At 45.6% G+C, this 24,939-nt stretch overlaps 1 protein-coding gene across 1 annotated transcript in view; it reads left to right on the top strand.

Annotated features, from left to right (window-relative positions):
* The window catches only part of LOC110530894 (MAP kinase-interacting serine/threonine-protein kinase 2), a 46,273-nt gene extending 22,316 nt beyond the window's left edge, over window positions 1-23,957 (top strand). The window contains exons 10-12 of the mRNA XM_036986740.1: window positions 14,676-14,870; window positions 15,817-15,981; window positions 16,622-23,957. Of these exons, the coding sequence (XP_036842635.1) occupies window positions 14,676-14,870; window positions 15,817-15,981; window positions 16,622-17,011 (750 nt within the window). The 3' untranslated portion in view covers window positions 17,012-23,957. The remainder of the gene's footprint in view (window positions 1-14,675; window positions 14,871-15,816; window positions 15,982-16,621) is intronic.
* Window positions 23,958-24,939: the final 982 nt, after the last annotated feature.

The following is a 24,939-nucleotide window of genomic DNA, read 5'->3' as shown; positions in this document are numbered from 1 at the left end:
ACTGATGGGTCCTTGGTAAACAACAGGTGTGGACTAACAGTGTAATGCTGACTGATGGGTCCTTGGTAAACAACAGGTGTGGACTAACAGTGTAATGCTGACTGACGGGTCCTTGGTAAACAACAGGTGTGAACTAACAGTGTAATGCTGACTGATGGGTCCTTGGTAAACAACAGGTGTGGACTAACAGTGAAATGCTGACTGATGGGTCCTTGGTAAACAACAGGTGTAGACTAACAGTGAAATGCTGACTGACGGGTCCTTGGTAAACAACAGGTGTGGACTAACAGTGAAATGCTGACTGAAGGGTCCTTGGTAAACAACAGGTGTAGACTAACAGTGAAATGCTGACTGATGGGTCCTTGGTAAACAACAGGTGTAGACTAACAGTGAAATGCTGACTGACTGGTCCTTGGTAAACAACAGGTGTAGACTAACAGTGAAATGCTGACTGACGGGTCCTTGGTAAACAACAGGTGTAGACTAACAGTGAAATGCTGACTGATGGGTCCTTGGTAAACAACAGGTGTAGACTAACAGTGAAATGCTGACTGATGGGTCCTTGGTAAACAACAGGTGTAGACTAACAGTGAAATGCTGACTGACGGGTCCTTGGTAAACAACAGGTGTGGACTAACAGTGAAATGCTGACTGACGGGTCCTTGGTAAACAACAGGTGTAGACTAACAGTGAAATGCTGACTGACGGGTCCTTGGTAAACAACAGGTGTAGACTAACAGTGAAATGCTGACTGATGGGTCCTTGGTAAACAACAGGTGTAGACTAACAGTGAAACGCTGACTGATGGGTCCTTGGTAAACAACAGGTGTAGACTAACAGTGTAATGCTGACTGATGGGTCCTTGGTAAACAACAGGTGTAGACTAACAGTGAAACGCTGACTGATGGGTCCTTGGTAAACAACAGGTGTAGACTAACAGTGAAATGCTGACTGACGGGTCCTTGGTAAACAATAGGTGTAGACTAACAGTGAAATGCTGACTGATGGGTCCTTGGTAAACAACAGGTGTAGACTAACAGTGAAATGCTGACTGATGGGTCCTTGGTAAACAACAGGTGTGAACTAACAGTGAAATGCTGACTGATGGGTCCTTGGTAAACAACAGGTGTAGACTAACAGTGAAATTGCTTGGTAAACAACAGGTGTAGACTAACAGTGTAATGTTTGGTAAACAACAGGTGTAGACTAACAGTGTAATGCTGACTGATGGGTCCTTGGTAAACAACAGGTGTAGACTAACAGTGTAATGCTGACTGATGGGTCCTTGGTAAACAACAGGTGTAGACTAACAGTGAAATGCTGACTGATGGGTCCTTGGTAAACAACAGGTGTAGACTAACAGTGAAATGCTGACTGACTGACGGGACCTTGGTAAACAACAGGTGTAGACTAACAGTGTAATGCTGACTGACGGGTCCTTGGTAAACAACAGGTGTAGACTAACAGTGTAATGTTTGGTAAACAACAGGTGTAGACTAACAGTGTAATGCTGACTGATGGGTCCTTGGTAAACAACAGGTGTAGACTAACAGTGTAATGCTGACTGATGGGTCCTTGGTAAACAACAGGTGTAGACTAACAGTGAAATGCTGACTGATGGGTCCTTGGTAAACAACAGGTGTAGACTAACAGTGAAATGCTGACTGACGGGTCCTTGGTAAACAACAGGTGTGGACTAACAGTGAAATGCTGACTGACGGGTCCTTGGTAAACAACAGGTGTAGACTAACAGTGAAATGCTGACTGATGGGTCCTTGGTAAACAACAGGTGTAGACTAACAGTGAAACGCTGACTGATGGGTCCTTGGTAAACAACAGGTGTAGACTAACAGTGTAATGCTGACTGATGGGTCCTTGGTAAACAACAGGTGTAGACTAACAGTGAAACGCTGACTGATGGGTCCTTGGTAAACAACAGGTGTAGACTAACAGTGAAATGCTGACTGACGGGTCCTTGGTAAACAATAGGTGTAGACTAACAGTGAAATGCTGACTGATGGGTCCTTGGTAAACAACAGGTGTAGACTAACAGTGAAATGCTGACTGATGGGTCCTTGGTAAACAACAGGTGTGAACTAACATTGAAATGCTGACTGACGGGTCCTTGGTAAACAACAGGTGTAGACTAACAGTGAAATGCTGACTGACGGGTCCTTGGTAAACAACAGGTGTAGACTAACAGTGAAATGCTGACTGACGGGTCCTTGGTAAACAACAGGTGTAGACTAACAGTGAAATGCTGACTGATGGGTCCTTGGTAAACAACAGGTGTAGACTAACAGTGAAATGCTGACTGATGGGTCCTTGGTAAACAACAGGTGTAGACTAACAGTGAAATGCTGACTGATGGGTCCTTGGTAAACAACAGGTGTAGACTAACAGTGAAATGCTGACTGATGGGTCCTTGGTAAACAACAGGTGTAGACTAACAGTGAAATGCTGACTGACGGGTCCTTGGTAAACAACAGGTGTAGACTAACAGTGAAATGCTGACTGATGGGTCCTTGGTAAACAACAGGTGTAGACTAACAGTGAAATGCTGACTGACGGGTCCTTGGTAAACAACAGGTGTAGACTAACAGTGAAATGCTGACTGATGGGTCCTTGGTAAACAACAGGTGTAGACTAACAGTGTAATGTTTGGTAAACAACAGGTGTAGACTAACAGTGAAATTGCTTGGTAAACAACAGGTGTAGACTAACAGTGTAATGTTTGGTAAACAACAGGTGTAGACTAACAGTGAAATTGCTTGGTAAACAACAGGTTTAGACTAACAGTGTAATGTTTGGTAAACAACAGGTGTAGACGAACAGTGTAATGCTGACTGATGGGTCCTTGGTAAACAACAGGTGTAGACTAACAGTGTAATGCTGACTGATGGGTCCTTGGTAAACAACAGGTGTAGACTAACAGTGAAATGCTTGGTAAACAACAGGTGTGGACTAACAGTGAAATGCTGACTGACTGAAGGGTCCTTGGTAAACAACGGGTGTGGACTAACAGTGAAATGCTTGGTAAACAACAGGTGTGGACTAACAGTGAAATGCTGACTAACGGGTCCTTCTCAACAATGTAATTGGGGTAGATATATACACAGGGTTCCAGGTCCATGTTACCAGGTAATTGGGGTAGATACAGTGCCTTGCGAAAGTATTCGGCCCCCTTGAACTTTGCGACCTTTTGCCACATTTCAGGCTTCAAACATAAAGATATAAAACTGTATTTTTTTGTGAAGAATCAACAACAAGTGGGACACAATCATGAAGTGGAACGACATTTATTGGATATTTCAAACTTTTTTAACAAATCAAAAACTGAAAAATTGGGCGTGCAAAATGATTCAGCCCCTTTACTTTCAGTGCAGCAAACTCTCTCCAGAAGTTCAGTGAGGATCTCTGAATGATCCAATGTTGACCTAAATGACTAATGATAAATACAATCCACCTGTGTGTAATCAAGTCTCCGTATAAATGCACCTGCACTGTGATAGTCTCAGAGGTCCGTCAAAAGCGCAGAGAGCATCATGAAGAACAAGGAACACACCAGGCAGGTCCGAGATACTGTTGTGAAGAAGTTTAAAGCCGGATTTGGATACAAAAAGATTTCCCAAGCTTTAAACATCCCAAGGAGCACTGTGCAAGCGATAATATTGAAATGGAAGGAGTATCAGACCACTGCAAATCTACCAAGACCTGGCCGTCCCTCTAAACTTTCAGCTCATACAAGGAGAAGACTGATCAGAGATGCAGCCAAGAGGCCCATGATCACTCTGGATGAACTGCAGAGATCTACAGCTGAGGTGGGAGACTCTGTCCATAGGACAACAATCAGTTGTATATTGCACAAATCTGGCCTTTATGGAAGAGTGGCAAGAAGAAAGCCATTTCTTAAAAATATCCATAAAAAGTGTTGTTTAAAGTTTGCCACAAGCCACCTGGGAGACACACCAAACATGTGGAAGAAGGTGCTCTGGTCAGATGAAACCAAAATTGAACTTTTTGGCAACAATGCAAAACGTTATGTTTGGTGTAAAAGCAACACAGCTGAACACACCATCCCCACTGTCAAACATGGTGGTGGCAGCATCATGGTTTGGGCCTGCTTTTCTTCAGCAGGGACAGGGAAGATGGTTAAAATTGATGGGAAGATGGATGGCGCCAAATACAGGACCATTCTGGAAGAAGAAAACCTGATGGAGTCTGCAAAAGACCTGAGACTGGGACGGAGATTTGTCTTCCAACAAGACAATGATCCAAAACATAAAGCAAAATCTACAATGGAATGGTTCAAAAATAAACATATCCAGGTGTTAGAATGGCCAAGTCAAAGTCCAGACCTGAATCCAATCGAGAATCTGTGGAAAGAACTGAAAACGGCTGTTCACAAATGCTCTCCATCCAACCTCACTGAGCTCGAGTTGTTTTGCAAGGAGGAATGGGAAAACATTTCAGTCTCTCGATGTGCAAAACTGATAGACATACCCCAAGCGACTTACAGCTGTAATCGCAGCAAAAGGTGGCGCTACAAAGTATTAACTTAAGGGGGCTGAACAATTTTGCACGCCCAATTTTTCAGTTTTTGATTTGTTAAAAAAGTTTGAGATCCAATAAATGTCGTTCCACTTCATGATTGTGTCCCACTTGTTGTTGATTCTTCACAAAAAAATACAGTTTTATATCTTTATGTTTGAAGCCTGAAATGTGTCAAAAGGTCGCAAAGTTCAAGGGGGCCGAATACTTTCGCAAGGCACTGTATATACACAGGGTTCCAGTACCAGGTAATTGGGGTAGATATATACACAGGGTTCCAGTTCCAGGTCCATGTTACCAGGTAATTGGGGTAGATATATACACAGGGTTTCAGGTCCATGCTACCAGGTAATTGGGGTAGATATATACACAGGGTTCCAGTACCAGGTTCATGTTACCAGGTCATTGGGGTAGATATATACACAGGGTTCCAGTACCAGGCCCGTGTTACCAGGTAATTGGGGAAAATGTATACACAGGGGTCCAGGCCCATGTTCCAGGTCCGTGTTACCAGGTAATTGGGGTAGATATATACACAGGGGTCCAGTACCAGGTAATTGGGGTAGATATATACACAGGGTTCCAGTACCAGGTAATTGGGGTAGATATATACACAGGGTTCCAGTACCAGGCCCGTGTTACCAGGTCATTGGGGTAGATATATACACAGGGTTCCAGTACCAGGTTCATGTTACCAGGTAATTGGGGTAGATATATACACAGGGTTCCAGGTCCATGTTACCAGGTAATTGGGGTAGATATATACACAGGGTTCCAGTACCAGGCCCGTGTTACCAGGTCATTGGGGTAGATATATACACAGGGTTCCAGTACCAGGTTCATGTTACCAGGTCATTGGGGTAGATATATACACAGGGTTCCAGTACCAGGTTCATGTTACCAGGTCATTGGGGTAGATATATACACAGGGTTCCAGTACCAGGTTCAGGTTACCAGGTCATTGGGGTAGATATATACACAGGGTTCCAGTACCAGGTTCATGTTACCAGGTCATTGGGGTAGATATATGCACAGGGTTCCAGTACCAGGCCCGTGTTACCAGGTAATTGGGGAAAATGTATACACAGGGGTCCAGGCCCATGTTCCAGGTCCGTGTTACCAGGTAATTGGGGTAGATATATACACAGGGGTCCAGTACCAGGTAATTGGGGTAGATATATACACAGGGGTCCAGTACCAGGTAATTGGGGTAGATATATACACAGGGGTCCAGTACCAGGCAATTGGGATAGATATGGGCAGGTGTGATGTCATGGGGGGAGGGGGGGGACAGAGCAGGTAGGTCTGGGCAGGTGTGATGTCATGGGGGGAGCAGAGCAGGTAGGTATCGGCAGGTGTGATGTCATGTGTATGTTTTTTTTTTAGCTAACCACAGCAGTCCACTAGGTAGCTGTTTAGCTTTCAGGCTCATTTGTGGACCAGCTTGCTCCTTACCTCATTGGGTTTTCCCTCGCAGCCAGGGAGAATGTGATATGTGTTGGTATAAATTACATCTGTAGTTACAGTGGGGCAAAAAAATATTTAGTCAGCCACCAATTGTGCAAGTTCTCCCACTTAAAAAGATGAGGCCTGTAATTTATCATAGGTACACATCAACTATGACAGACAAAATGAGAAAAAAAATCAAGAAAATCACATTGTAGGATTTTTAATGAATTTATTTGCAAATTATCAACTGTGGGAGCAATTATTAGGAAATGGAAGACATACAAGACCACTGATAATCTCCCTCGATCTGGGGCTCCACGCAAGATCTCACCCCGTGGGGTCAAAATGATCACAAGAACGGTGAGCAAAAATCCCAGAACCACACGGGGGGACCTAGTGAATGACCTGCAGAGAGCTGGGACCAAAGTAACAAAGCCTACCATCAGTAACACACTACGCCGCCAGGGACTCAAATCCTGCAGTTCCAGACGTGTCCCCCTGCTTAAGCCAATACATGTCCAGGCCCGTCTGAAGTTTGCTAGAGAGCATTTGGATGATCCAGAAGAAGATTGGGAGAATGTCATATGCTCAGATGAAACCAAAATATAACTTTTTGGTAAAAACTCAACTGGTCGTGTTTGGAGGACAAATAATGCTGGGTTGCATCCAAAGAACACCATACCTACTGTGAAGCATGGGGGTGGAAACATCCTGCTTTTGGGCTGTTTTTCTGCAAAGGGACAAGGAGGACTGATCCGTGAAAAGGAAAAAATGAATGGGACCATGTATCGTGAGATTTTGAATGAAATCCTCTTTCCATCAGCAAGGGCATTGAAGATGAAACGTGGCTGGGTCTTTCAGCATGACAATGATCCCAAACACACCGCCCAGGCAACGAAGGAGTGGCTTCGTAAGAAGCATTTCAAGGTCCTGGAGTGGCCTAGCCAGTCTCCAGATCTAAACCCCATAGAAAATCTTTGGAGGGAGTTGAAAGTCTGTGTTGCCCCAAAACATCACTGCTCTAGAGGAGCTCTGCATGGAGAAATGGGCCAAAATACCAGCAACAGTGTGTGAAAACCTTGTGAAGACTTACAGAAAACGTTGACCTCTATCATTGCCAACAAAGGGTATATAACAAAGTGTTGAGAAACTTTTGTTATTGACCAAATACTTATTTTACACCATAATTTGCAAATAAATTCATTAAAAATCCTACAATGTGATTTTCTGGATTTTTTTTTCTCATTTTGTCTGTCATAGTTGAAGTGTACCTCTCTCATCTTTTTAAGTGGGAGAACTTGCACAATTGGTGGCTGACTAAATACTTTTTTGCCCCACTGTATGGCTATAGTCAGTAAATGCCGGAAAACTTATTTTAAAACTTGGAAACAGCTGAGTGTGTTTCAGAAAGGGAATAGATATCCTCTCCTTGCTCATCACTTGTCTTAGGGCTGAGAGCCAGCCACGATCGTGTTGATTTGGGGCTGAGGACCAGCTATGATCGTGTTGATTTAGGGCTGAGGACCGGGCATGATCCTGTTGATTTAGGGCTGAGGACCGGCCATGATCGTGTTGATTTAGGGCTGAGGACCGGCCATGATCGTGTTGATTTAGGGCTGAGGACCGGCCATGATCGTGTTGATTTAGGGCTGAGGACCGGCCATGATCGTGTTTATAGCCAGAAACTGGTCATCTACTTATAAATCAGCCTCAGTGTTTTTCTTTCAGGGTCTAAATGGCTTTTTAAAGGCCTATCAGTTCTAGTATAAAGCCAGCATTGAAGTGACATAAATAAAACATGCAGCAGTGTTGTTTAAGTGAGTCATGTCTATATTTATCAATCAGCTCCTGCATTCTCCTCCTCTGCTACACATACAGGAACACTAGCTCAGCTTTTTAGATGTGGACAGCACAGCTTTTTAGATGTGGACAGCACAGCTTTTTAGATGTGGACAGCACAGCTTTTTAGGTGTGGACAGCACAGCTTTTTAGGTGTGGACAGCACAGCTTTTTAGGTGTGGACAGCACAGCTTTTTAGGTGTGGACAGCACAGCTTTTTAGGTGTGGACAGCACAGCTTTTTAGGTGTGGACAGCACAGCTTTTTAGGTGTGGACAGCACAGCTTTTTAGGTGTTCTAAAGCCTAGATTCTCCTCCACAGCAGCCTGACCTCTGGGCCCCTAATAATATACAATATGCCTTCAGACCACGCAGTTCTGTGAGTCATCCTGTATCTATATGTAACAACCAGCCTCGGCTTTCCCTGTAACATGGCTGGGTCTCTAGGCTTTCCCTGTAACATGGCTGGGTCTCTAGGCTTTCCCTGTAACATGGCTGGGTCTCTAGGCTTTCCCTGTAACATGGCTGGGTCTCTAGGCTTTCCCTGTAACATGGCTGGGTCTCTAGGCTTTCCCTGTAACATGGCTGGGTCTCTAGGCTTTCCCTGTGACGCCGCCGGATCTCTAGGCTTCCCCTGTAACATGGCCGGGTCTCTAGGCTTTCCCTGTAACATGGCTGGGTCTCTGGGCTCTCCCTGTGACGCCGCCGGGTCTCTGGGCTCTCCCTGTGACGCCGCCGGGTCTCTGGGCTCTCCCTGTGACGCCGCCGGGTCTCTGGGCTCTCCCTGTGACGCCGCCGGGTCTCTGGGCTCTCCCTGTGACGCCGCCGGGTCTCTGGGCTCTCCCTGTGACGCCGCCGGGTCTCTGGGCTCTCCCTGTGACGCCGCCGGGTCTCTGGGCCCCTAATGCCCGGGTGGCACTACACTAAGTCTTGCAGATTTTGTGCCGATTTTTAAAATCGTTTGAAAATATTGGGATGGCTCAGGCTGGATCGGTAGCCCTCGGATTGTGTCTCTGTCCCGCTCACGTTAAACTAGTGTCGTCAGGGCCGCTCTCCCAGAGTAAGCAACGTCATGGGGAATTTGTCTCATCTCAAACTTGTCTGGGACAGCTAAATCGAGGCCAGAATTGTGTAGTGTAGACCTGTCTAAGCCTGGAGGAGAGGGAGATATAACCTCTGTCTAAGCCTGGAGGAGAGGGAGATATAACCTCTGTCTAAGCCTGGAGGAGAGGGAGATATAACCGCTGTCTAAGCCTGGAGGAGAGGGAGATATAACCTCTGTCTAAGCCTGGAGGAGAGGGAGATATAACCTCTGTCTAAGCCTGGAGGAGAGGGAGATATAACCTCTGTCTAAGCCTGGAGGAGAGGGAGATATAACCTCTGTCTAAGCCTGGAGGAGAGGGAGATATAACCTCTGTCTAAGCCTGGAGGAGATCTAAATTAAACTGTTCCTTCCCTATCGCCTGGAGACTTGAAAAATGGTCCCAGAGAAAGGAAGCGTGCTGGATATTATTATTATTTTTTTCCCACCAGATACCGTAAACTGTGGATTCACTCTGGCATGGGGGTTACATCTAGCGAACCACCCTCCACCCCCTCCTCTCTTCTGTCCCTCTCTCCCTTTATTTGAGCAGAATCCATATTTTATTTATCCTGCTGTTACAAAACCAGTTCTGGGCTTCATTCCAAGGCCCCTACCTTAATGTAGAAACCACATTTTGATTGGCTGGGCCAGCGGGAGGGAGTGGGCGTGTCAGCTGATCTCTAATGATTTATTTTTTTACCAGATGGATTCGGTTCAGAAGCTATGTTCCAAATTACACCCTATTCACTATAGGCCCTGGTCAAAAGTTGTGCATTATTTAAGGTTCCCTTTGGGACGACTCCAGTCACAGGACTCTACTGATGTTTGTGGATAGAGTGTAGTGTACAGGCAGGTTATTACTGTTGGACTGTTGTGGATACTAGAGTGTAGTGTACAGGCAGGTTATTACTGTTGTGGATTCTAGAGTGTAGTGTACAGGCAGGTTATTACTGTTGTGGATTCTAGAGTGTAGTGTACAGGCAGGTTATTACTGTTGTGGATTCTAGAGTGTAGTGTACAGGCAGGTTATTACTGTTGTGTATTCTAGAGTGTAGTGTACAGGCATGTTATTACTGTTGTGGATTCTAGAGTGTAGTGTACAGTCAGGTTATTACTGTTGGACTGTTGTGGATTCTAGAGTGTAGTGTACAGTCAGGTTATTACTGTTGGACTGTTGTGGATACTAGAGTGTAGTGTACATGCAGGTTATTACTGTTGTGGATTCTAGAGTGTAGTGTTTGCACACAGGTTATTACTGTTGTAGATTCTAGAGTGTAGTGCACAGGCAGGTTATTACTGTTGGACTTGTGGATTCTAGAGTGTAGTGTAGAGGCAGGTTATTACTGTTGTGGATTCTAGAGTGTAGTGTACAGGCAGGTTATTACTGTTGTGGATTCTAGAGTGTAGTGTACAGGCAGGTTATTACTGTTTTGGATTCTAGAGTGTAGTGTACAGGCAGGTTATTACTGTTGGACTGTTGTGGATTCTAGAGTGTAGTGTACAGTCAGGTTATACCTGTTGTGGATTCTAGAGTGTAGTGTACAGGCAGGTTATTACTGTTGGACTGTTGTGAATTCTAGAGTGTAGTGTACAGGCAGGTTATTACTGTTGTGGATTCTAGAGTGTATTGTACAGGCAGGTTATTACTGTTTTACTGTTGTGGATTCTAGAGTGTAGTGTACAGGCAGGTTATTACTGTTGGACAATGTTGATGCCTGCAGCCAATAGAACTCAACTTAATTTTTTTACGATATATTGCTATTTGACGTAAGTATCTATTAAAAGGGAGGTTTTTACTCTAGGTGGCGTTAGCTAGCCCAGGTCAGCTGTACCTGCACCAAAGCTATGGTATTTTTCATCTCATCCTAGAACTATCACAGGGGTTCCAGAACTTTCTTGGCCCACAACCACACACACACAGTGTGCCAGGCATTCCACCATGTTCCAGCAAAGCCAAGGGGGATTAGTATAATGACAACAGAGACGGGCTTAGTTTCTGCTGTAGTTGTTTTTTAAAAGTTGTTTGTGGTGTCTAGCTTCATGTTCTGGGCCCTGGGGGTAGTAGCTAGCTAGAATCTACTCCTCCCTTCAGCCCACTGCTAGTGGTTTCTGGTTGTTGTGGGAGCTTATTCCCTCCTGATTCCAGGAATCCTCCAACCAAGATTTTCAGAAAAACCTAAGGACTTTAGTAATGTTTTCAAAACACTAAGTTCCAGAATTTTGCAACCCTAACACACGGCCATGACGATTCGTTGAGTCAGGGTATCATAGTGCAGGGCTAGAACAAAACGTGCATCACTCCCCGAGTGGGGGTCCTGAACAGCTGTTGGGTGGCGGATGGGGGAACAACAGTATGATGACAGACTGACATATTCAGGTGGACCAGTTCAACAGTATGATGACAGACTGACATATTCAGTTGGACCAGTTCAACAGTATGATGCCAGACTGACATATTCAGGTGGACCAGTTCAACAGTATGATGACAGACTGACATATTCAGGTGGACCAGTTCAACAGTATGATGACAGACTGACATATTCAGGTGGACCAGTTCAACAGTATGATGACAGACTGACATATTCAGTTGGACCAGTTCAACAGTATGATGACAGACTGACATATTCAGGTGGACCAGTTCAACAGTATGATGACAGACTGACATATTCAGGTGGACCAGTTCAACAGTATGATGACAGACTGACATATTCAGGTGGACCAGTTCAACAGTATGATGAGACTGACAGTGGCTACAGCCTCATCATATCCAGACTGATGCTGACATGAGGAAATGTATCAATCCAGACCTCCATGGGTTGATAAATTTGATTTCCATTGATAATTTTTGCGTGATTTTTGTTGTCAGCACATTCAACTATGTAAAGAAAAAAGTATTTAATAAGAATATTTCATTCATTCAGATCTAGGAAGTGTTATTTTAGTGTTCCCTTTATTTTTTTGAGCAGTGTACATTTAAACTCAGTTTCTCACAATTCCTGGTATTTAATCGTTGTAAAAATTCCCTCTCTTTGGTCAGTTAGGATCACCACTTTATTTTAAGAATGTGAAATGTCAGAATAATAGTAGAGAGAATGATTTCAGCTTTTATTTCTTTCATGACATTCCCAGTGGGTCAGAAGTTTACATACACTCACTTAGTATTTAGTAGCATTGCCATGTGACCGCAGAATCACTAGCCAACAAGACCAGTAACGAACAGCAGAATCACTAGTCAACAAGACCAGTAACGAACAGCAGAATCACTAGTCAACAAGACCAGTAACGAACAGCAGAATCACTAGTCAACAAGACCAGTAACGAACAGCACAAGCACTAGCCAACAAGACCAGTAACGAACAGCACAATGACTAGCCAACAAGACCAGTAACGAACAGCAGAATCACTAGTCAACAAGACCAGTAACGAACAGCACAATCACTAGTCAACAAGACCAGTAACGAACAGCACAATCACTAGTCAACAAGACCAGTAACGAACAGCACAATCACTAGTCAACAAGACCAGTAACGAACAGCACAATCACTAGTCAACAAGACCAGTAACGAACAGCACAATGACTAGCCAACAAGACCAGTAACGAACAGCACAATGACTAGTCAACAAGACCAGTAACGAACAGCACAATCACTAGTCAACAAGACCAGTAACGAACAGCACAATCACTAGTCAACAAGACCAGTAACGAACAGCACAATGACTAGCCAACAAGACCAGTAACGAACAGCACAATGACTAGCCAACAAGACCAGTAACGAACAGCACAATGACTAGCCAACAAGACCAGTAACGAACAGCACAATCACTAGTCAACAAGACCAGTAACGAACAGCACAATCACTAGTCAACAAGACCAGTAACGAACAGCACAATCACTAGCCAACAAGACCAGTAACGAACAGCACAATCACTAGCCAACAAGACCAGTAACGAACAGCACAATCACTAGCCTGTCAATCTACTATCCCCCATAGTAGAAAAATTGAACTATTCTATTGGTCAGCTTGTTGTGCTGTGTGAGAAAGAAATGGCCTATTCCAAACAGATCCTGGGACAGTTGTGGGACGGTAGATCCCACATTCATACAACCAGTAGACCTGGGTTACATGAGTCTGATGCAACAGATCAAAATGTTTAGCTTAGAATGTTGATAAACTATTATTTCTTCATATTATAAGCGCAGCAAAGCTACTTGTATGAATGCAATTAGTGGGGAAATACATGCAGCAGAGATGAGAATATCTGTTTGACATTTAAAAAGAGATCTAATATGCTACAACTAGCATGGGATGCTAATATGACTAGGATTATCATCAACTAGCATGGGATGCTAATATGACTAGGATTATCAACAACTAGCATGGGATGCTAATATGACTAGGATTATCAACAACTAGCATGGGATGCTAATATGACTAGGATTATCAAAAACTAGCACGGGATGCTAATATGACTAGGATTATCATCAATTAGCATAGGATGCTAATATGACTAGGATTATCAACTAGCATGGGATGCTAATATGACTAGGATTATCATCAATTAGCATAGGATGCTAATATGACTAGGATTATCATCAACTAGCATGGGATGCTAATATGACTAGGATTATCAACTAGCATGGGATGCTAATATGACTAGGATTATCAACAACTAGCACGGGATACTAATATGACTAGGATTATCAACAACTAGCACGGGATACTAATATGACTAGGATTATCATCAACTAGCATGGGATGCTAATGACTAGGATTATCAACTAGCATGGGTTGCTAATATGACTAGGATTATCATCAACTAGCATGGGATGCTAATATGACTAGGATTATCAACTAGCATGGGATGCTAATATGACTAGGATTATCAACTAGCATGGGTTGCTAATATGACTAGGATTATCAACAACTAGCATGGGTTGCTAATTTGACTAGGATTATCATCAACTAGCACGGGATGCTAATATGACTAGGATTATCATCAATTAGCATGGGATGCTAATATGACTAGGATTATCAACTAGCATGGGTTGCTAATATGACTAGGATTATCAACTAGCATGGGTTGCTAATATGACTAGGATTATCAACAACTAGCATGGGTGGCTAATTTGACTAGGATTATCATCAACTAGCATGGGTTGCTAATATGACTAGGATTATCATCAACTAGCATGGGTTGCCAATATGACTAGCATTATCATCATCTTGAAGAGACTACAACACCATCGCTACAACACAGCAACACCCCTCTTCTCCTCACCCCGTCTCGTCTCCTCACCCCGTCTCGTCTCCTCACCCCGTCTCGTCTCCTCACCCCGTCTCGTCTCCTCACCCCGTCTCGTCTCCTCACCCCGTCTCGTCTCCTCACCCCGTCTCGTCTCCTCACCCCGTCTCGTCTCCTCACCCCGTCTCGTCTCCTCACCCCGTCTCCCCGTCTCCCCGTCTCCTCACCCCGTCTCCCCGTCTCCTCACCCCGTCTCCTCACCCCGTCACCCCGTCTCCTCACCCCGTCACCCCGTCTCCTCACCCCGTCTCCTCACCCCGTCTCCTCACCCCGTCTCCTCACCCCGTCTCCCCACCTCGTCTCCTCACCTCGTCTCCTCACCCCGTCTCCCCGTCTCCTCACCTCGTCTCCTGATCTGTTGTGAAAAGACTAATGTAAAAAAGGTCCCAGTTGGGCTGCATGTGTAAATGCAGACTAACAGTATACATCTGTCTCTGGTCTCTCCTCAGTGTGGTTCAGCAGAGTACATGGCTCCGGAGGTGGTGGAGGCCTTCAGTGAGGAGGCTACGATCTATGATAAGCGCTGTGACCTGTGGAGTCTGGGGGTCATCCTGTACATTATGCTGAGTGGGTACCCTCCCTTCGTAGGGCGCTGTGGCACCAACTGTGGCTGGGACTGGGGAGAGCCCTGCCAGGAATGCCAGGTAAGATACGAGCTACCACAAACAGTTGTCTACTACTACTACTACAACACACTAATATCACTACTACGACTACTACTACAACACACTAATACCACTACTATGACTACTACTGCTACTACAACATACTAATACCACTACTATGACTACTACTGCTACTACAACACACTAATACCACTACTGCTACTACTACTATTACTACTACTACTACAACACACTAATACCAATACTACTACTACTACACACTAATACTACTACTACTATTACTACTACTACTACTATTGCTACTACAACACACTAATACCACTACTACGACTACTACTACAACACACTAATACCACTACTACTACTACTATTGCTACTACAACACACTAATACCACTACTATGACTACTACTACAACACACTAATACCACTACTGCTACTGCTGCTACTACTACTGCTGCTACTACTACTGCTATTATTACTACTACTACTATTACTACTACTACTACTACTACTACTACTACTACTACTACTACTACTACTACTACTACTACTACTACACACTAATACTACTGCTACTAGTAGTAGTGATCTTACATCCTGCCCGTCAGTTAGTGATCTTACATCCTGCCCGTCAGTTAGTGATCTTACATCCTGCCCGTCAGTTAGTGATCTTACATCCTGCCCGTCAGTTAGTGATCTTACATCCTGCCCGTCAGTTAGGGATCTTACATCCTGCCAGTCAGTTAGGGATCTTACATCCTGCCAGTCAGTTAGGGATCTTACATCCTGCCAGTCAGTTAGGGATCTTAAAGCCAGTTTGGCCAGACCAAAACAACCAACAAGAACAATTCTTCAACAGTATGTCTTTTGTCACATCTCCAGAACATGCTGTTTGAGAGCATCTTAAGTTCTTAAATCCAGAACTGTCCCCAAACCCAGTCTCTCTCTTGGCTTCTCTCCAGAACATGCTGTTTGAGAGCATCCAGGAGGGGAAGTACGAGTTCCCTGAGAAGGACTGGAAGCAGATCTCCTCTGGAGCTAAAGACCTCATCACCAGGCTTCTGGTCAGAGACGCCAAGAACCGCCTCAGTGCTGCTCAGGTCCTGCAGCACCCCTGGGTCCAAGGGGTACGGTTCTTATCTGTTTGTCTCTGTGTCTCTCTCTGTGCTTGGGCACAGGCACTATGGTGGTCTGCATGAAACATGTAGGTATTACACACTGGGTCAGGGAGAGGTGAAAAAGTTAGTGAAGACACTTGCCAGCTGATCGGGGCATGCTCTAAGTAGGTGTCCTGATAATCCATCTGGCCCCTGTGCCTTGTGAAAGTTGACCTGTTTATTAAAGGTCTTATTCACATCGGCTATGGAGAGCAAGATCAGTCGTCTGGAACAGCTGGTGCTCAAATGCGTGGTTCAGTGTTGCTTGCCTCAAAATTAGCTAATCTGGTAGGCACTGGGCAGCTTGTGGCTGGGTTTCCCTTTGTTGTAAGCCATGATAGTTTGCAAAGCCCTGCCACATCCAAGGAGCGTCAGAGCCAGCGTAGTAATGTATTGACGCTTTGACTGTTAGAAGGCTCTCATTCTGTCTGGCTCTCTTTCTCTCACTTGTCAGTCTCTCTCAATCTTTATTTTGATCTCTCCCTCCATCTCTCAGTTCAGCTTTCTGGTTAACTATAAGATGGAGCAACTTTGACCTCCAATGGAAGGGACAAAAGGTAGCTGCCTAGAATTCATGACCTAATCATTCCGCATCTGTCTCTTCCCTCAGTGTGCTCCCAACACCGTGCCCTCCAGGCTGAACCACAGAGGCAGCAGAGCCCAGGACCTGACCTTCTTCGCTGGCCAGGCAGTGGCCGTCACCCGCCAGCTAGCTGAGCAGGACGAGAGCGACCGTCAGGAGAGAGAGGACCGCAACGAAGATTCTGAGGAAGAAGGGTCATTGGGTTCCCTCTCTCTGTCCCCCTCGCCCCACCACATGGCTACCAGCACCACTGCTAGCTGCAGCCTCAGCCCCCAGAGCTCCCTGCGCCCCCTCTCCCCCTTGTCCTCTCGGCTGGCCCGGCAAAAGAGGAGAGGGCCCCCCCACACAGGGCCAGTGTGTGCCTCGGAGCTCCGGCAGCTCCTTGCACCCCTGGTCATCATGGAGGACTGTGCCTGAAACCTCTAACCGTTAAACTGACCGACCAACTGCAAACCTAACCTGTTAATGCTCCTGAAAATTCACTGCTCATCTCCTCCTCCCACCTCTTTTCCTCTCTACCCCCTCCCATCATCTTTCTCATCACTAAGCCACACCTGCAATACCTCAGTGGCTTGGATGATGGGGATGTGGTCTTCGCAGCACTTAAAGAAGCACATTGACACTCTGCCTAATTCGAAGACTCTTCTACTCTTGGGGTGGGGGAGGGAGGGGAAAGGGATTTTGAAGAGTGGGTCTTCCCGCTCTGAATTGAAAACTTCATCAACCAGCTTCATCAGATATACTAGAGGCCAAGTGGGTTCAATGAGTTGGCCAGATAACAAGTCGAAATAGACATTGATTTTATTGTTAATATAAAAAAAAAAGCTCAACTTGGATATGTTTTTTTTGTTAAATCAATTCGACATGCCGTTTTTCAAGCTTATCTTTCTACAAAATAAAACGTATCAGAATATGTAGGCACGTTAGCTGGCTAACTCCTTTATAGTATACCCCTCAGGACCTTCCCTCTACTTCAGTCTACGAGGGGCGGGATGGCCCAGCTATCCAGCTAGCAGCAGTGTTGTAACGCACTTATCCAAACTGAGACCTTTGTCAGTTTCACTGAGTGGCTCACTCAAACCCTTCCCTGCTTGTTGTAGTGGGAGCTCGGGTGACCTGATAACCGGGCCCGGCCGATAGGCTAGCCAACTCTTTACGAGGCAGCTAGGCTAGCCAACTCTTTACGAGGCAGCTAGGCTAGCCAACTCTTTACGAGGCCGCTAGGCTAGCCAACTCTTTACGAGGCCGCTAGGCTAGCCAACTCTTTACGAGGCCGCTAGGCTAGCCAACTCTTTACGAGGCCGCTAGGCTAGCCAACTCTTTACGAGGCCGCTAGGCTAGCCAACTCTTTACGAGGCCGCTAGGCTAGCCTACTCTTTACGAGGCCGCTAGGCTAGCCAACTCTGACTATCTAGTACCTCCTCATTGCTGGGATTTAACAAAGTCCAAACAACATCTCGTCTGTTATCATTATTTCTGCCCCTTGAACCACTGCTGTTGTGGTGGTACTATCAATCCATTATCTGAGATCTGAGGCGTTCTGATTGACATGTTGTGCTCACTGACTGGCTGCATCACAAGTGGCATATAGGGAATAGGGTGCCGTTTGATGCAGTCGTTGTTGCTGACTGTAATAGGGAGACATGGACCCTGCCAAAGTAGCCTGAGCTGAAGTTAAGCCTAGCCTAGACCTGGACTAAAGATCACTTTCAATGGAGAATCCTTTAGTCATGTTTCTTAGTCCAGGACTAGGCTTAATTAATCTGTGTCTGGGAAACAGGCCTTAAATTGGTCTGAACCCAAGAGGGAGTCCCAGCAACGGCTTAATTAATCTGTGTCTGGGAAACGGGCCTTAAATTGGTCTGAACCCAAGAGGGAGTCCCAGCAACGAAGATACTTAAAACTTTAACACAAACTATTTTCCAGCAGATACCTCAGGACCTAGAAATATATAGAGAGAGCTGGGGAGGGTCACCAGGTATCAATACAACTGTTATTGACTCGCCAGGTATCAGCCAGGTAAGAGAACTGTTATTGACCTTCCAGGTATCAACAGAAGTCAAAGAAAGACGAGGGGAGAGATCCTCAGTTTCTTTTCTTCAAATCACACGATCAAACAATCTACATTCTAAGATCCTAATTAAGACGTTTTAAAGGCCTTGGTAACACCTGACAATGGTCATCATCTGTCATGTTGATGACAAGTCATTTAATGTATAATCAAGGCCTTGGTTGACTGGCTTTTCAGTGTGTTCAGACGAGGCTCCAGCATGGCTAGCTAGCTGGTGGTATTCCAAGAAGACCAAATTAACCACTTGTAGAAGGAATGCCCAGGGCCATGTGCTTTCGTCCCATATCAGTCTAGTACTGTGGTTATAACCACCTGCCCAGATCAGTCTAGTACTGTGGCTATAACCACCTGCCCAGATCAGTCTAGTACTGTGGTTATAACCACCTGCCCAGATCAGTCTAGTACTGTGGCTATAACCAGCTGCCCAGCCCAGATCAGTCTAGTACTGTGGCTATAACCACCTGCCCAGATCAGTCTAGTACTGTGGCTATAACCACCTGCCCAGATCAGTCTAGTACTGTGGTTATAACCACCTGCCCAGATCAGTCTAGTACTGTGGCTATAACCACCTGCCCAGATCAGTCTAGTACTGTGGCTATAACCACCTGCCCAGATCAGTCTAGTACTGTGGCTATAACCAGCTGCACAGCCCAGATCAGTCTAGTACTGTGGCTATAACCAGCTGCCCAGCCCAGATCAGTCTAGTACTGTGGCTATAACCAGCTGCCCAGATCAGTCTAGTACTGTGGCTATAACCAGCTGCCCAGATCAGTCTAGTGCTGTGGTTATAACCAGCTGCCCAGATCAGTCTAGTACTGTGGCTATAACCAGCTGCCCAGATCAGTCTAGTACTGTGGCTATAACCAGCTGCCCAGATCAGTCTAGTACTGTGGCTATAACCAGCTGCCCAGATCAGTCTAGTACTGTGGCTATAACCAGCTGCCCAGATCAGTCTAGTACTGTGGTTATAACCAGCTGCCCAGATCAGCGTAGCTCCGATTAACTTTTGTATAGGAATGTCACTGTTGCTATAAAATAAAGGTTACTATCGCAGGACCTAAAGCAACAACGATACGTTATTTGAAGTTCTCAGCAGTATTTCTCAAAATCTAAATGATTAATTTTGGGGCCATTTAGGGAAAGCATTCCAAACAACAGATCTTAAAGGATATGAAGCAGATGTGAATGATAAACCCATACTTTTTATTTTTAGGTGGGTTCACTCCCAAGAACTCCTAGGGCTGTGTCCCAAAGGCACCCTATTCCCCTATATAGTGCACTACTTTAGACCAGAGCCCTATGGAACCCTATTCCCTATATAGTGCACTACTTTAGACCAGAGCCCTATGGAACCCTATTCCCTACATAGTGCACTACTTCAGACCAGGGCCCATTGGGCTCTATGTGCACTATACAGGAAATAGGGTACCGTTTGGGATGTTTCTCTACTATACTGTGCCAGGCTGCTGTTTCTCCGGCTGTTAAGCTTCTGTTTTACTGTTTTAAAGTTTCTACATTGTTGATGGAACAGACAGAGTGGTTCTGTGTCCCGGTCCAGAGAATAGTTATGTTATTGAACTCTGGTTGATGGGAACAGACAGTGGTTCTGTGTCCCGGTCCAGAGAATAGTTCTGTTATTGAACTCTGGTTGATGGGAACAGACAGTGGTTCTGTGTCCCGGTCCAGAGAATAGTTCTGTTGAACTCTGGTTGATGGGAACAGACAGTGGTTCTGTGTCCCGGTCCAGAGAATAGTTATGTTATTGAACTCTGGTTGATGGGAACAGAGTGGTTCTGTGTCCCGGTCCAGAGAATAGTTCTGTTATTGAACTCTGGTTGATGGGAACAGACAGAGTGGTTCTGTGTCCCGGTCCAGAGAATAGTTCTGTTGTTGAACTCTGGTTGATGGGAACAGACAGTGGTTCTGTGTCCCGGTCCAGAGAATAGTTCTGTTGTTGAACTCTGTGGTTGATGGAACAGACAGTGGTTCTGTGTCCCGGTCCAGAGAATAGTTCTGTTGTTGAACTCTGGTTGATGGAACAGACAGTGGTTCTGTGTCCCGGTCCAGAGAATAGTTCTGTTATTGAACTCTGGTTGATGGAACAGACAGTGGTTCTGTGTCCCGGTCCAGAGAATAGTTCTGTTGTTGAACTCTGTGGTTGATGGAACAGACAGTGGTTCTGTGTCCCGGTCCAGAGAATAGTTCTGTTTAATCCTGAATGTGGACCACAAAAGGAATCTACTACAGTATGTCTGGGAAGACCCTAGTAAACACTGCCACACCGTTTCTGCTCTAACATAGACCAGTCTAGCCTAAGTGAAGCATTTCATGTAGAATCCAAGGCTACAACCAGTCACCAGCAGCTTCATAAGCAGTAGAAAAACACCCCTCTGTGTGTTGGACAGAGCCTGTCAGGATAGATGGCAGTATGTTGTGTGTTGGGCAGAGCCTGTCAGGATAGATGGCAGTATGTTGTGTGTTGGACAGAGCCTGTCAGGATAGATGGCAGTATGTTGTGTGTTGGACAGAGCCTGTCAGGATAGATGGCAGTATGTTGTGTGTTGGACAGAGCCTGTCAGGATAGATGGCAGTATGTTGTGTGTTGGACAGAGCCTGTCAGGATAGATGGCAGTATGTTGTGTGTTGGGCAGAGCCTGTCAGGTTAGATGGCAGTATGTTGTGTGTTGGACAGAGCCTGTCAGGATAGATGGCAGTATGTTGTGTGTTGGACAGATCCTGTCAGGATAGATGGCAGTATGTTGTGTGTTGGACAGAGCCTGTCAGGATAGATGGCAGTATGTTGTGTGTTGGGCAGAGCCTGTCAGGATAGATGGCAGTATGTTGTGTGTTGGGCAGAGCCTGTCAGGATAGATGGCAGTATGTTGTGTGTTGGGCAGATCCTGTCAGGATAGATGGCAGTATGTTGTGTGTTGGACAGAGCCTGTCAGGATAGATGGCAGTATGTTGTGTGTTGGACAGAGCCTGTCAGGATAGATGGCAGTATGTTGTGTGTTGGACAGAGCCTGTCAGGATAGATGGCAGTATGTTGTGTGTTGGACAGAGCCTGTCAGGATAGATGGCAGTATGTTGTGTGTTGGACAGAGCCTGTCAGGATAGATGGCAGTATGTTGTGTGTTGGACAGAGCCTGTCAGGATAGATGGCAGTATGTTGTGTGTTGGACAGAGCCTGTCAGGATAGATGGCAGTATGTTGTGTGTTGGACAGAGCCTGTCAGGATAGATGGCAGTATATTGTGTGTTGGACAGAGCCTGTTAGATGGCAGTATGTTGACCCTGAGAAGTAGGACTGAGCCCTGAGAAGTAGGACTGACCTCTGAGCCCTGAGAAGTAGGACTGACCTGAGCCCTGAGAAGTAGGACCCATTTTTTTTTATTACCTCTGTTTAACAAGGTCAGTTAAGAACAAATTCTTATTTTCAATGACGGCCTACCGGGGAACAGTGGGTTAACTGCCTTGTTCAGGGGGCAGAACGACAGATTTGTACCTTGTCAGCTCAGGGATTTGAACTTGTAACCTTTCGGTGACTAGCTCAACGCGCTAACCACGAGGCTACCCTGCCGCCCCCTACAGAGAAAGGTCCACGTATATTTTTGCTATGATATCCATCATATTCCTAACTGCAACTCTATTTTTCTAACGTGTGGGTAGGCTCATGTAAAGCCTGTTTTCAGATGACACACGATGAAGCCTTTTGTTTTTAGTAATAAAATTGTATAATTCAGTTCATGTTCCCTCGTTGCTAAGATACACCCTCACTGTTCTGTCAGCCTGCCTGATGGGTAGCCTGGAATCCAGGATGTGTTAACATTCCACTCCTTGCCACTGTTTGGCATGACAAGGATTGGCAAGGAGTGGAATGTTAGCACAAAGATTACTGGATTTCAGGCTACGTGTCGGTCAGACTGTTGGAAACCGTTCAAAACCACAAATATTGTCAGAATGAACGTGAAACACTTTTAAATGATGTTTTGAACAAGTCCCTGAAATTAACGCCTCGATTGAATTGAACCTGAATTCATTTTTTCCATCTGAAAATGGAACTAGCAGATCTATCCAGATGTCTTTCTTACTTTATTTTGGCACAATGCATTTTTAGTTATGACCCTCACTGACGTTCAGTTGTCGTGGCCCCCAGTCTGTTCTGGTTATGACCCTCACTAACGTTCAGTTGTCGTGGCCCCCAGTCTGTTCTGGTTATGACCCTCACTGACGTTCAGTTGTCGTGGCCCCCAGTCTGTTCTGGTTATGACCCTCACTGACGTTCAGTTGTCGTGGCCCCCAGTCTGTTCTGGTTATGACCCTCACTGACGTTCAGTTGTCGTGGCCCCCAGTCTGTTCTGGTTATGACCCTCACTGACGTTCAGTTGTCGTGGCCCCCAGTCTGTTCTGGTTATGACCCTCACTGACGTTCAGTTGTCGTGGCCCCCAGTCTGTTCTGGTTATGACCCTCACTGACGTTCAGTTGTCGTGGCCCCCAGTCTGTTCTGGTTATGACCCTCACTGACGTTCAGTTGTCGTGGCCCCCAGTCTGTTCTGGTTATGACCCTCACTGACGTTCAGTTGTCGTGGCCCCCAGTCTGTTCTGGTTATGACCCTCACTGACGTTCAGTTGTCGTGGCCCCCAGTCTGTTCTGGTTATGACCCTCACTGACGTTCAGTTGTCGTGGCCCCCAGTCTGTTCTGGTTATGACCCTCACTGACGTTCAGTTGTCGTGGCCCCCAGTCTGTTCTGGTTATGACCCTCACTGACGTTCAGTTGTCGTGGCCCCCAGTCTGTTCTGGTTATGACCCTCACTGACGTTCAGTTGTCGTGGCCCCCAGTCTGTTCTGGTTATGACCCTCACTGACGTTCAGTTGTCGTGGCCCCCAGTCTGTTCTGGTTATGACCCTCACTGACGTTCAGTTGTCGTGGCCCCCAGTCTGTTCTGGTTATGACCCTCACTGACGTTCAGTTGTCGTGGCCCCCAGTCTGTTCTGGTTATGACCCTCACTGACGTTCAGTTGTCGTGGCCCCCAGTCTGTTCTGGGGCTCGTCAGTCAGTCATTTTGATCTTTCTGTTTGGTCCACTGTGTGCTTGGTTCCCTCAGCAGCCTGTAATGTGGGGAGGGAATGAAAACTGCAAAGCAGCAGAACAATGGATGTTAAAAAGCACTTTGTCATGACAGACTTCAACTCAAACCATTTTCTCCAAGCTGTTGCAAAAACTATTTTGTATTGTACAATTCTTTTTTGGGGAAAAAAATTGAAATAAATTTAATCCACAGAAAAAAATATTGTCTTGTTCTGTCGTCCTTTGACTCTGAAATTCACTTCCTGCAACTCACATGTCGGCCTTCAGAACTCTCTCAAACGCTCATCTCCGCTGTCAGTCGATGTATTTCCTGTCTGCTAGCTGGCCCGGCTTCACGCGTCTCTGGATAGTAAGAACTACATCTGTGGTAATTAACACTGCTTCCCACGCATGACGTTCATGGAGCAGAAGGAACCTGTGTTTCTGTGTGCGAGGTAGCTACTGATATCCTGTCACCCACCCTTCTAACCAGGCTCTTCCTCGTGTGTTTCCTGTTCAATCAGCTGCACCACAACCTCGTTGTGCTCCATCATTGTCATTGATCAATCACTTACCTTCCTACTGGATCATAGTTGTTGTTGACTCCCGACATATTGACTCCTGCTCCAGACTTATCAGACGTGGAGGTTTGAACGGTTTACCTTATTGACGCGTAACACCAGCCCAGTCCTCCACCTGGAAACTGTCGGGGAAGTATAACGTGATGTGCCACTGGTCTTCAATGATATGAAATGCTGAGCAAACCTATCCATATCTGTTATTGTAATCTTAATGAGTGTGAACTAACCTTTCTTACCGAGTTGAGTTTATTTATCCAGGTACAATGTACAACAGAAACGTACGTCTCGGTGGTTAAGATGTGCTGTACCAGATGTAGCTAACAGCTCTTTTTCAACTGCCGCCACACAGCTTTATCATTTAATGTGCGCTGCAGTATTGTAGTGTGTAGCCTCATAGGGAATTGATTTGGGTTTTAGTGTATTAACTAACAACGTAGGGCTCCAACTCTGGTCCTGGAGAATTACTGACGATGCATCCTTTCATCCATTAGAATAGTGATGACAGAAATACAGAGTACTCATGGTTATTCATGGCCCCTCTCCTCATCCCTCTCCTCATCCCTCTCCTCACCCCTCTCCTCACCCCTGTACTTGGCATGAGGATTCACACCCTTCTGCTGTT

This window comes from Oncorhynchus mykiss, chromosome 8 (assembly GCF_013265735.2).
Source record: "Oncorhynchus mykiss isolate Arlee chromosome 8, USDA_OmykA_1.1, whole genome shotgun sequence".
Taxonomy (NCBI): Eukaryota; Metazoa; Chordata; class Actinopteri; order Salmoniformes; family Salmonidae; genus Oncorhynchus; species Oncorhynchus mykiss.
This window is presented reverse-complemented; position numbering and strand designations above follow the sequence as displayed.